At 37.3% G+C, this 12,047-nt stretch overlaps 1 protein-coding gene across 2 annotated transcripts; it reads right to left on the reverse strand.

Moving 5' to 3' along the window:
- Window positions 1–7,035: 7,035 nt before the first annotated feature.
- On the reverse strand, window positions 7,036–11,651 carry rasl11a (RAS-like, family 11, member A). 2 transcript variants are annotated; one of them, XM_082162665.1, is made up of 4 exons: window positions 11,139–11,651; window positions 10,764–10,820; window positions 10,392–10,474; window positions 7,036–8,712 (listed from the first exon to the last, which is right to left on the reverse strand). In XM_082162665.1, the coding sequence occupies exons 1-4, from the start codon at window positions 11,287–11,289 to the stop codon at window positions 8,227–8,229; spliced, it is 777 nt and encodes a 258-aa protein (XP_082018791.1). In that variant the 5' UTR covers window positions 11,290–11,651; the 3' UTR covers window positions 7,036–8,226. The 2 variants fall into 2 exon arrangements, with proteins under 2 accessions (XP_082018791.1, XP_082018792.1); XM_082162666.1 differs by having other exon boundaries at window positions 7,036–8,697; window positions 11,139–11,650.
- Window positions 11,652–12,047: the final 396 nt, after the last annotated feature.

Consider the following 12,047-nt stretch of genomic DNA (forward strand, 5'->3'; position numbering starts at 1 on the left):
TGCTAAATAACGGGTCAGCCACGCAACTGGTGAGTTGGCACACAGTGGAGCTCCTTCACTGTCACATGAGAAATGCCCTTAATGTCAATCATTCCATCAGCAACAGCAAACTAAGAAAAATAAACATAGGTAAACTGAGTGTAAACTAATTAGCATTGTATGTGGTAAAAATGCTTTCAGAACAGCAAAAATGCATTAATGAAGAAAGTGCATAAGATTAAATCTATACATTTGTGCTAGTTATTAGTGGTGTAGGATTTGAAGGGAGAGGATTGCTGAAATCCTGTTAAGAGAGTTACAGTATAATTCAGTAATGCTTAGGCTGGTCACCTCACCATTATCAAAATAAAACATTACTATTATCATGTTCACCCAAAAATACAACCATTACTGTATGTCCAACATTATACTGGGTATCTTAATCAAACGAGAGTCCATATGAAACTTACGGGACTTTAAATGTGATTATCCAAGTATGTCTGTGCTGCTACTTGAGTTTACTGTGACCATCACAGCTGAAATACAGAAATGAACAATTAAACCAATTTAATTGTGAAAAAGTAAAAAAAGCTGACAGTATTACAAACAACAACCAATGACATTCATTATCTAGATAAGCAAACCTTTTTAAACGTATATGTACCTAATATACGATCAATTTGAGTGTTATTTTTGTCAGTGTTAAAAACCGCAGTCTAGCATTACCAATTACTTAACTAACCACTGGATTTGACTTACCTACTCTTTCTGGCAAAGTGATGTCTGATTGCTCATTTCCATAACTCATTGCAAGTCCTCTTGATGGAAACACTATAACCACATGCAAAAATCAGTGTGATCAATTATTTCTTGTTATTTGCAAATCTGCCTAGAAATAAATCCAAATATGGGCAGCAAGTACGATCATCAAGGCCTATCCAGAACTGAGTTACAGTTATAATCTTCTCTTCTGCTGTGCACCATGCCACTGCTGACCTCAGTAAACGACCTGAAGATTATATCAATCCAATTTTCAGCCTGTGTGATGGACACATTGTAGTGTTGTGCATGGTCTTCCAAATATAGCAGTTGCTGGTAATTGTTGCAAAAAAAACAAACATATTATTATTATTACACAAAGTGTCGATATAATGAATAGGATAGATTTAGAAAAATGCAATATAACTTCATTATCCTTGTGTAATTGTGGGACTCCAAAGTTCTGCAAGCAGGTGTTCTATCGACTTGTCCTACTTTGTCAGATTTGGCTACCTCCCATTAAAACAATAGGTAGCACAATTCGACAAAGAAAAATGCTACCTATAAGGCTGAGCTACCAGCGTCATATGTATGTGGTTTGAGGCTTTATTAACATCCATACCTCCCTAAACCTACTCTTAAAACAATGCATATATTTTTTCAATAAATATTAAATATTGATGTGCGCTCTGTAATTACCAGTAAGCCCTGGTAGGGCACTTTGACGGGTAGGAATAATTTTTGATGGTCTATGGTAGGAATAGGATTCATGTCAGGACACCGACAAAGGAGAAAGAAAGGTTGCATATGAAATTGCATTCTGTCTTTAGTTGGTACTTATTTTGAATAAGTAATTTCTTCATGACCGCTAAGAAAAAAAGTATGTTCTAGTATTAAATGTGTGTAGCATGGATACAATCTGGGCATAGCCTACTACATTCGTCATTATCATGTGACCCGCGTCCGTTGTGTCGCTTCACTGACTTTCATAAATCCTCTCCCGAAGCCTCATGGGATAGTAAAGTATGCACTTCAGAGTCGCGCCAGAAAAAGTAGGTAATTCTTGCCTACTCTTTTATGAGTAGGCCTACTGTGAATTCGGACATACTTCTTTTGTGACAAAAGTTTTGTCACGTGCTGTTTTTTGCCCATTTAGTAGGGAAGTAGGCTATGCTATTTCGGATGCAGCCAAGAAGATGCCGTACCCACACATACTAAAGGGGGCAGTAGAATCCAATGAGTATGTTTTCCCAACAGTTGTCTCTTCCTGACGGATATTATTGTGACCTAGAGCTGTGTGAGATTATCTTAGTGCCTGTATGCTCTGTTATCGACATTTAATTTTGGTAAAGTTTGCCAAGTTTTAGGAACAAAAGTGGCATACTGTAGCCTACAATGCGGTTCACTTTCATCATCTGCTCCATATGTCCCCTTCACCCACTCTGCAATCCTAAACAAATACTTTCCCTTTCCAGATAATTGCTTTCTTATGCAGTGAGTGAACGAGATGAAATCCTGGACCAATCAGAATGTTTTAGTAAAGCCTTGTCTTAAAAACTTCCCATGTGCCATTTTTCTATGTTTTATGTGCTCACAATCAAAGCAAATTTTGTCCTCATCCATAATTCTCATAATTCACTCACCATGACATGACCTAGCATCACTGCGGTCATCCAGAGGACATTTCAATAAGGGAAAGGCAACGAGAAATGTGTCACACTCATGTCAGAGTTTGTGCTGTGGAATATGGAAAGACTGTGGCAGATCTGCCTCACAACATTCCCTCGCTGCCACCCAAACCTTCAGACAGAGGAGCTTCCATGTGAGCCAGTCGTGATGAAAATGATTCATAATATTGTGGAAAGCATGACCTCTGGTGACAGACTAGAGAAGTTGCAGGTCTTGATGTGGCATTTAGATCTACTTAGTTAAAATTCAAGATATTTTGATTTGGATAAAAAAAAAAGTTCTTTTTTTTATCTACATGCCTTCTAGAATAGCAAATAAAACCAATATAATCATTCCAGACTTCCAGATTCTAGAATTAAGATGAGGCTTATAATACTTGGATGCCACATATAGTTTAGAAGTAAAACAGATGGAGTTCAATGATATGCTATGAATCTTTGTTGTTGTAGTAACCAGTAGACAACTCTAGACATTTCCCAGTGATCCAGTTCTGTGTGTGTGTGTGTGTGTGTGTGTGTGTGTGTGTGTGTGTGTGTGTGTGTGTGTGTGTGTGTGTGTGTGTGTGTGTGTGTGTGTGTGTGTGTGTGTGTGTGTGTGTGTGTGTGTGTGTAGAAACTACATCACATTTGAAGAAACTAGAGCACAATTACAAATGGTGAATGAGGTGAGTTTTTATTAAAGTGATAATTCACCCAAACATGAAAATTCTGTCATCATTTATTCAACCTCAAGTTGTTTCAAACCTATGAGTTTTTTTCTTCTGCTGAACACAAAAGAAGATATTTTGCAGAAGGTCGACCGGACAGTTGATGGGTCTCCATTGACTTCCAGAGTAATTTGGAAAAAAATCCAAAACTGAATCGGAACCTCTCTGACCTAGTCTCTACGAACTCTGCGTTAATTTCACAGAACTGCTTGGCTGATAGGCTATTAGGAGAAAATTATGCAATGTAACATGCAATGAAGCATAACCCTCATATAAACTGAACAAAATCTGGACCAATAGGAAAACGTAATGTGGTCTAAATCCAGATGGTTCATGTTTGAAAAAGGACACCTGTATAGACAGTTGTTAAACATAGTGGGTGATCTGTAATGGTATGGATAGCCTTATCGGGGGAGCCATTAGGGCTGATGATGACCGCTTTGCATGATGGTATATGCAGGAATATATACGAGACCATTTTATTTGTCCAGGTGCGTCCTGTGGTAAAATAGCTTCTGCGGACTCCCCATCACTGAACTGAAACATGTCTGAATCTTGAGTTAGAATTTTCACCTCTGTTGTGAGCTGGACATTTTTTAAACCATCAAGAAAAAGCCATGACTTAAACATAACAGGACAGAAACAGTTACATGGTGAACAGAAAGTTTAGAGAGATTTCTCAGCGACTAAATCAAAGATTAATAGGGTGAATCTTTCAAAGTAGTTAGCGCATGCACACGGATTATAAACCACAACGCCACTGGTCTTCCATCCAAAACTGAATATTTAATCTAACATAAATTTTTTTGTTTTTATGTTTCAGAACATTTAAGGGTAACATTCATATAATGTTTGCAAAATTATCAAATGGAATGTTCCCTTAATCTTCACATAACAGAAAAAAAACTATGTTTTGAACATTAAGAGAACTTTCAGAAATAACGTTTTCATAACTTAATGGGAACGTTAGCAAAACGCATAATGTCTAAGCCTTTTACTGTAAAACATCTTTCTTTATTGACTTATCCTCCTCATTTTTGATCTCATTAATATCTCTCCTTTCTGTCCCTCTAACTTCCTGACTTGCTGCATTCCCTCCCTCTCTTTCTGTCTTCCACCCCCATTCTCTTTGGGGAATTGTCTTGGTCATGCTTCCTGTGGCTGTGATAACGTAATGAGCTCAGATGGAGAAAAAGTTTCTAGCCATTTCACATCACAGCTGTTTCTCCTCTAATAATACTCTGCTGAGAATTCAAACTTCTTTGACCAGCTTTCCCAAATGAACCGTAATCTGGACAAACATCAGTTTATACTCCACAGTCTTCATGAGTCAGAGGGCAAAATAAGTACTCCTGTCTTTCTCAGTTTAGCAGACCATACTAGCAAACAGGAAGCCATTTATAATTGTAATGTCAGAGAGATGGTTTATTAAATCTGTCTTATGCAAACTAGAGTAGAGGCGCCACTGATTCAGACTTATGGTCTAATCCATCAGCAGAAGCCTCAGATTTTTATAATTGTACTTAAATGTTAAGGTCAGGCCAGATTACAGGCATTAAAATAGAGTGACTCACACTTACACACTCACAAAACCTTTACTCACACTGAAGTTTTTTTTTTTTTATCCACTCATGCATGAATGTGCAGCACTGGTAAGTTTATTACATGGCTACTTACCAAATAAATATGTGCAAAATATTTATTTTAGTTTAAATATTTTATAATTCTACCTGTATATTCTCTTAAAAGTTACACTATAAAACACACACACACACACACACACACACACACACACACACACACGCAGCACTGCTGCACCCAGGGAGCGATTGGGGGTCATTTCCTGCCAGTATTGAGAATCGAAACCCGCAACCTTACCCCCCATCTGGAATCAAATATTCCAGAGAAATTTCTTTGCATGAGTTTTGCATTTCCGGTCTCTCTCATTCACATGCCATGAAATGGAAGTCAGTAGAAAAAAGGTGTAGGCCTACATTCCCTTCATGTTTTCATTTACATTCATTTGACTAAAAAAAAAAAAAAAAACGTTTGGATACTTTGAACATTCTGAGAACATTCAGAAATAATTTAATGGGAACTTAGTGGGAACATTAGCAAAATGTTCTTAGAACATATTTTTCTTAGATGGGTTCCTGATGAGAAAATGTTTTTAGAGAAACAGACTACATTTGGTATGTTTATGTGTATTTTTGCTGTCTAAAATGACAGGCTAAAATAGGTCTGTGTGTTGTTTTATCAAGTAGCCTAAAATGGAACTATTTCCATTTTGGGCCATTCAGGCAGAACACGTTTTTCCATTCCACTGTGCTACTTTTCCATTGTTTTTCGATGTAAACGCGCTAGACGGACATTTAGCTTCTTTTGAAGCATCTCGTGCAAGACGCGGCGATCTAAAAACGCAACACTTAAGGTATAGCGGAGGATGTTTTACTTCCTGGTGGGTAACCTATACTGTTGGTCCTCCTAATTGTCAATCATTCTGGTGAATCAATCAAACTTTTCAAAAAGTGGAGAGGGCGGGTCTTATCTAAAATTTGGAAAGATCCTCCGCTATACAATCAGTTCAACTTTTTAAATAACGCGTCTCACGACCTTGCGTTTTTCCTTCATTCGTGGTCGTTCACACAGAACGCAGGCACTCGGGCAGTGGAATGGGGGCAAATGCAAGGTCTCGAGGTGCGTTTTTTAAAAGTTGAACTGATTTTAAATTGAGCGCCACTTTTTTTGAACGCTGTGTCATGCGCAAGGCAAGACACAAGCACAATAGTTATACACGTCCGTATAGTGTGTGTTTACATAGAAAAACAATGGAAAAGTGCATTGGAATGGGAAACGTTCATACAGAGTGAGTTTTTTTCCATTACACTGCGCTACTATTCCATTGTTTTTCAATGTAAACATGCGCTTGATGGGTATTTAACAAGTGCGCTAATTTCTGACAGCAAAAATGCAACGCAGATCAGTGGAACGACAAACAACGCAAAGTTGAAAGACGCGTTTTTTTAAGGTTGAACGTCTTTTACCTTCCCGTGTCATGCACGAGACGATGCAAAAGAAACACATAACAGAGGTGCTGTTGTAGCCCACTGCATTGCATACAAGTGACTCATTGCGTCTTGCATTTAAGAAACAACACATATGTGCTTTCGCATTGCATTCCACTGACTTATTGATTTAAGAATAACACATCAAATATGGTATTTTTCATTTAGATTGCATACAAGAACTAACTTCCATTGTGCATTATATAACACAGGTGCTTTTTAAATGCATCGAATACAAGACCTGACTTATTCAGCTGTGCGTTGAACAGATATCACATAATACATGTGCTGTTGCATTTGCATAAAATATCTTACTTATTTCTTTGAGAGATAACACATAACTTTGTGTTTTTGCATTGCATTTCATAAGACCTGACTTATTGACTTGTGCACAGAAGATCATTGTTTCATTGCATTGCATACAAGAACTAACTTAAAATGCAATACATATTCTCACTTAGTACGAATTCTTCACTCATTGCAATGCACACAACAGAACTAACTCCATTGTGTATTTAAAATATAACACATGAAATATGCTCTGTTTAACATTGCATTGCATACAAGAACTAACTTGTATGTGCAATGGTTATGTCTGTCTGTATCGTGTGTTTGCATTGAAAAATAAGTAGCGCAGTGGAATGGAAAAACACTTTCTGTGTGAATGACCCCTGAATGTCACTCAAATATATATATAAGAGCATATTTAAGTTTATTTTAAAACCTTTCTTGATCAGAAATACTTTTGAAACTACTATAATTGTGGAACATTTAGTCCTCAGGGATATACCACAGCTGAATTACATTTGCACATTTATAAGTAACAAGGGAGTCAAAAAAAACTAGGCTAATGTTTATTCAAAATCTGGTAATGGTTTAGGGGACTTCTGGTGATCGACCAAAAAGTTTTGAGTTCTCTAGATTGTAATGATATGATAAAATTTCAGTTGAAATGTAATGGTGATGTTGACACAAAAAAGTATTTGGTGTAAAAGCAAGAGGAAGATAGAGATAGAGCAAAGGCTTGTTGAGAAAGAATTTAAATCACCAAAGCATACAGTATATTTTACTAGTCTTTTACTTTGTCTAGGTATAATGAAATGGGACATACTCTCACTTTCTGAGAGCATGGAAGGCTGGTCACATTCTGAATCTGCTTTTCATTAGGCAATTGGGTGAAGAGAAGAAAATATCAGAGGTGAAAGGTTAGAGAGGTCAATGACTGTAGATGCAATAGTTCAGTGTAGGAATCTCCAGACCTGCATCAGAGGACTGGTACTTCATCTGTGCTGAAAGATATACAAACATTATATTCGAGTGGGCGAATGGGACATCTGGAAGAAGCATGCCAAAGAGCCCCTCTATGAACCTCCACAGTAGGCCTACAATCAAATCCTTGACACAGTGTAAGTAGGTCAAAGGTCATGGGAACCACCAGTCAACAACCTCTTCCTCCCACGATTATAAACAACATAGCTGGATTAAATGATCTCAATGTCAGGAAAAGTTGGGATAATCCTAGAATAGCATTTTGCAAAACTGCCCGCAGTCACATGTGAATCTTAGGAATCGACTGCAATGTCCACTTAACGGCCCTTCGATATGTTTGTTTTATTTTGCTACTTTCAGTATAATAAATGGCCTTGGTCAAAAATAATCAGTTTATCCTTGCTTCACATCAAAAGAGATTAAGGAAATACATTTATAATACAAGAAAATCATTATTTAGGAATTTAATTAGAGAAAGTCATTATAATCCTGGAAAACCAGGAAATATTTGCATGACAGCAGCTAAAACAAATAAACAAAAACAGACTTGATGACCTTAAAACCATTAGATTTAAAGTTCAGTGCCGGGAGTCACATGTTACAGTTCACCCAGAGAGCAGTGATATCATCACTCATCTACTTGCAAAAACAACTGACAAGTTTCATAGTTTTGCCTTGTGTTTCACAATCACTTAAGCAACAGTATGTTGTCAACACCTTCTAAATCCTCCACGGTCACATTTGTCAATCATTTCATCATCATAGTGCCGTAGCTGACTTGACCTTGGATGACAGCACTTGTCGGAACCTTCTCTTCAACTCTTGCATGTTCGGGCTCTTTGGCCTGGCAAGGTGTAGTCCACCTTTTCTCTTCTCCCCATTTCCTCCTCCCAGCGCTCGGCTCATCTCCTGACATAAGTGCAGAAAAGCAGCCTGGACGCTCTCATGGTTCTCCCTGGCCGAAGCCTCAAAGTAGGGCCCTCCCAATTCATCAGCCAGCGCCTTACCCTCATGATCCGGGACCTGCCGGGCGCGCAGCAGGTCGCTCTTGTTTCCCACGATGATGACGGGGATGTTGCCGCTGGGATGGATTCGGCGCACGTGTTGGTAGAGAGGCTGGATAGTACGGTAGCTGTTGAGGTCAGTGATGGAGAAGACCAGCACATAACCATCTGCCCAGTAAATGGAGCGGTTGATCTGCTCCTGACAGTAAAGACCCTCTGCATCATCCTGGAATTGAGAAAACTGTTGTTTTTATTCCAATTATATATGTACTTAAAGGACAAGTTCGGTATTTTACACTTAAAGCCCTGTTTACAGATCGTATCTGATGAAATAGAACGGTTAAGATTAAAATTTGGACACATGCTGCTGTCCCGAGAATTTTAGGTTTATTTCGCTTTTGTGGACCTATTTTGCCAAACGCGTCACACCCGTGATTCTTCCGTTGAGAGCTTGAATAATAGACACTCCAGCCCAGTTGGTGGCGATAATGCACCTTTGCCAATTGCAAGCAAACCACGGGCATTTCATTGAATACACAGAAGAAGCAGAATAATAAAGGTGTAATAAAGTAATACCGTAAAGGTGCTGCGGTCTCACAGCACGTCCTATTAAGTCAATGGAGTTGGACAAAAACTACGATAAAACCTGTTGGAATGCATCTTTTTCAGCGATTTTTGAGGGAACATATCAGTGAACACCCCTGACCACTCGGTGAGTTTCACGTCTTTGTAAACGAAAGTTTAATGTGTTTTTAGGTCGGAATCTTCCAGTGCACATAGACAACCATTGTGGGGGTGGGGGGGTGAAGCGAAATAAACCTAAAATTCTCGGGACAGCAGCATGTGTCCAAATTTCATCAGATACAATCTGTAAACAGGGCTTTAAGTGTAAAATACCGAACTTGTCCTTTAATGTATATATAGTCAGTGTATTATGTGTGTATATGCAGTACAAAATTTTGAAATTTTTTTATGTTTTTGAAAGAAGTCACTTCTGCTCTCCAAGGCTGCATGTGTTTGATCAACAAACAGTAAAAACAGTAATGTTGTGAAATATTTAAACAACTGTTTTCTATTTTACTGTTTTAAAATATGATTTATTCCTGTGATGGCAAAGCTGAATTTTTAGCAGTCTTCAGTGTCACATGATCCTTCATAAATCATTCTAATATGCTGATTTGCCGCTCAAGAAACACTTCTTATTATTATCAATATTGAAGACAGTTTTGCTGCTTAAAATTTTTAAATATAGGCTTATTCAAAACAGAAAACATTTCACAATATTACTGTTTTAATGTATAGTTGATCAAATAAATGCAGCCTTGGAGAGGATAAAGGACTTCTTTCAAAAAGATAAAAAAATTGTACTATATTTATATACAGTATCATTTTGGAAGTGAACTGATCATTTTAATGTAAATAAAAACGAGAATCAGTGTTCAAAACATTATTCATCTATTTATTCAATTGAGCAATTAAAATAACCATAATATTATTATTTTACTGATTGCTGCAATTATAATATGTTTAATATTTTTCACCAATAATGGAACTGACTACCAATGAGTTATGACAGCTATAAGAAGTAAATTCTCAATCATCATAACACCTATAAATACACTGTGCTTGAGCCAGGATCAGATTCATTCAGTTGAAGAGAGCCCTTTAGTACACATGAGTCAGACTAATGAGCTTATGGCTGAACACACCCTTTTTATCTCCTCTGCACTGCATACTTTGTTTACAGGCCAAATGTTTGAACTAATATTCCCCACAGTTCATCTGAAGCATGCAGGAATCCCATTGGCAATGACTGAGTGATCTAAATGACTGTGATAATACAGCATGGGCACACTACTTTTGATGGAGGTTTAGCTTAAAGATGGAAGAAAGCATTGGTATAGTGTGATTTGAAGGTACCTGCAATGAGACACATGGAGTGTCCTGCACTTGCAAAGAAACTTGCTCCCCATCCAAATTAATCTTCCTTGAATACAAGGCTCCTAGAAATGTTGAACAAGAAAAAAAAAGAAAAAATCACCAAGTAAAATTATAAACTTACGTGTATTTGCTTAAATATTTGCTTAAAGCTCTGAGTAGGCTATAGTTAATGACACTTTTCAGCCATTTTAATTCATTTTAATTAGGCTACTGATGAAGAAAACCGTGCTGAAAGTCTCAAAACTTATAAGATTGAGTACAAATAACAGAAATGATTGTGACGAGTAAAATATGATGACATTGTTATAGTTCAGTATAGGATTTTTAGCTTTATTTCATTATAATGTTTACCTGTGTTGGCTTCATAGTCTCCAATGAATCTCTTAGTAAGAAATCTTACAATCAGGGCTGAAAATAGAAACCAAATGGAAACTTTTGCATCAGCATTACAAGCAAGCATAACAATGTCACATAGCTCGTGCATAAGTCAGTGTATGTCGCACCCTGGCGTTATAATGGCTAAAATATTATCAGCATCATTTTTCAGGATTAGAAAAATGCATACCATTCAGACTTTATACACAATGAATGCATATACATTAAATCAACGAGTCATATTAGAATGAGTTCTATGACATAAAAATATGATATGCATGATGGAATAAATAACAAAACTGTTTTAAATATAGGTTATATCTTAAAAGCCACATAATTTGGTACATTTACCTGTTTTTCCGACATTGCTTGCCCCAAGAACAACTATTTTGACGTTTTTGTTAGGCACGCAGTCTATTACAGGGTACTCCGGTATAGGAACTAGCAAAAAGTTGCTAGAGCCACTGCTCATTGTTCTTGGCTGCTCGATAAGAAGACGCATTTAGAAAGCTGTAACTATTAGGCTGTTTAGAAATGCATCTCTTTTCTTCCGCTTTCTCACGCTACACGAGCCCGTTCCACACGTTAGCTGTCCTCCTCATAACGCAAGAAGTCCTCCGTTACTTCGGCAGACAGAGGTCTTGATCGACCGCTTTAAATAAGTGCAGACATCCAGTGCACCCCAAACGCTCGCTCTGCTTCTGCACGACATGAATGTTAATTCTGCATAACGGCCCTCTAATGAAGTAACCAATAAAGTCTAATGAAGTAGGCTAAATTTGTACAGTTCACATCCCGAAGATCCTGATCGCCAGATCCCTTACACAGACCTCAACTGCGCCTTCAGCCACAAAAAAAAAAAAAAAAAAAAAAAGAAAAGAATAGAAAAAAAGAAGAAAGCCGAGGAGGGGCGTGAATAAACCAGTGTTACTCACTCAATCTACTTTTTAAGATCAATGGGATTGGATAAAATTTGTGAATTAAATGTAGCCTATAATAATAAAAGTAAAGTAAAACGTTGATGGAAGCTTTCCGCCACAGAATAAAAAATAAAAAAATAAAGGAAATTGCGGGGGGGGGGGGGGGGGGGGGGAGTCAGTACGCTACTGAGATTTAAAAAAATGTCGCAATTATCTTTTAAATTGTTTTATTCAGTTGTGGAAATGAGCCTCAATAGATATGCTTATGATTATTATTATTATGTTCTATAATTTAAAAGAATTTGCGAATTATTGAAAAACTTTTTTAGTTATTTGAATG

This window comes from Leuciscus leuciscus (genome assembly GCF_965113295.1).
Source record: "Leuciscus leuciscus genome assembly, chromosome: 2".
NCBI lineage: Eukaryota > Metazoa > Chordata > Actinopteri > Cypriniformes > Leuciscidae > Leuciscus > Leuciscus leuciscus.

What these genes read in the sequence shown, in the direction of transcription:
- rasl11a (XM_082162665.1), bottom strand. Translation starts at nt 11,289, where the DNA reads ATGCGTCTTCTTATCGAGCAGCCAAGAACAATGAGCAGTGGCTCTAGC. An exon ending in AGACTATGAAGCCAACACAG is followed by an intron (nt 10,475 to 10,763) that starts GTAAACATTATA and finishes CAACATTTCTAG; the next exon opens with GAGCCTTGTATTCAAGGAAG. An exon ending in CTCCATGTGTCTCATTGCAG is followed by an intron (nt 8,713 to 10,391) that starts GTACCTTCAAAT and finishes TAAAAACAACAG; the next exon opens with TTTTCTCAATTCCAGGATGA.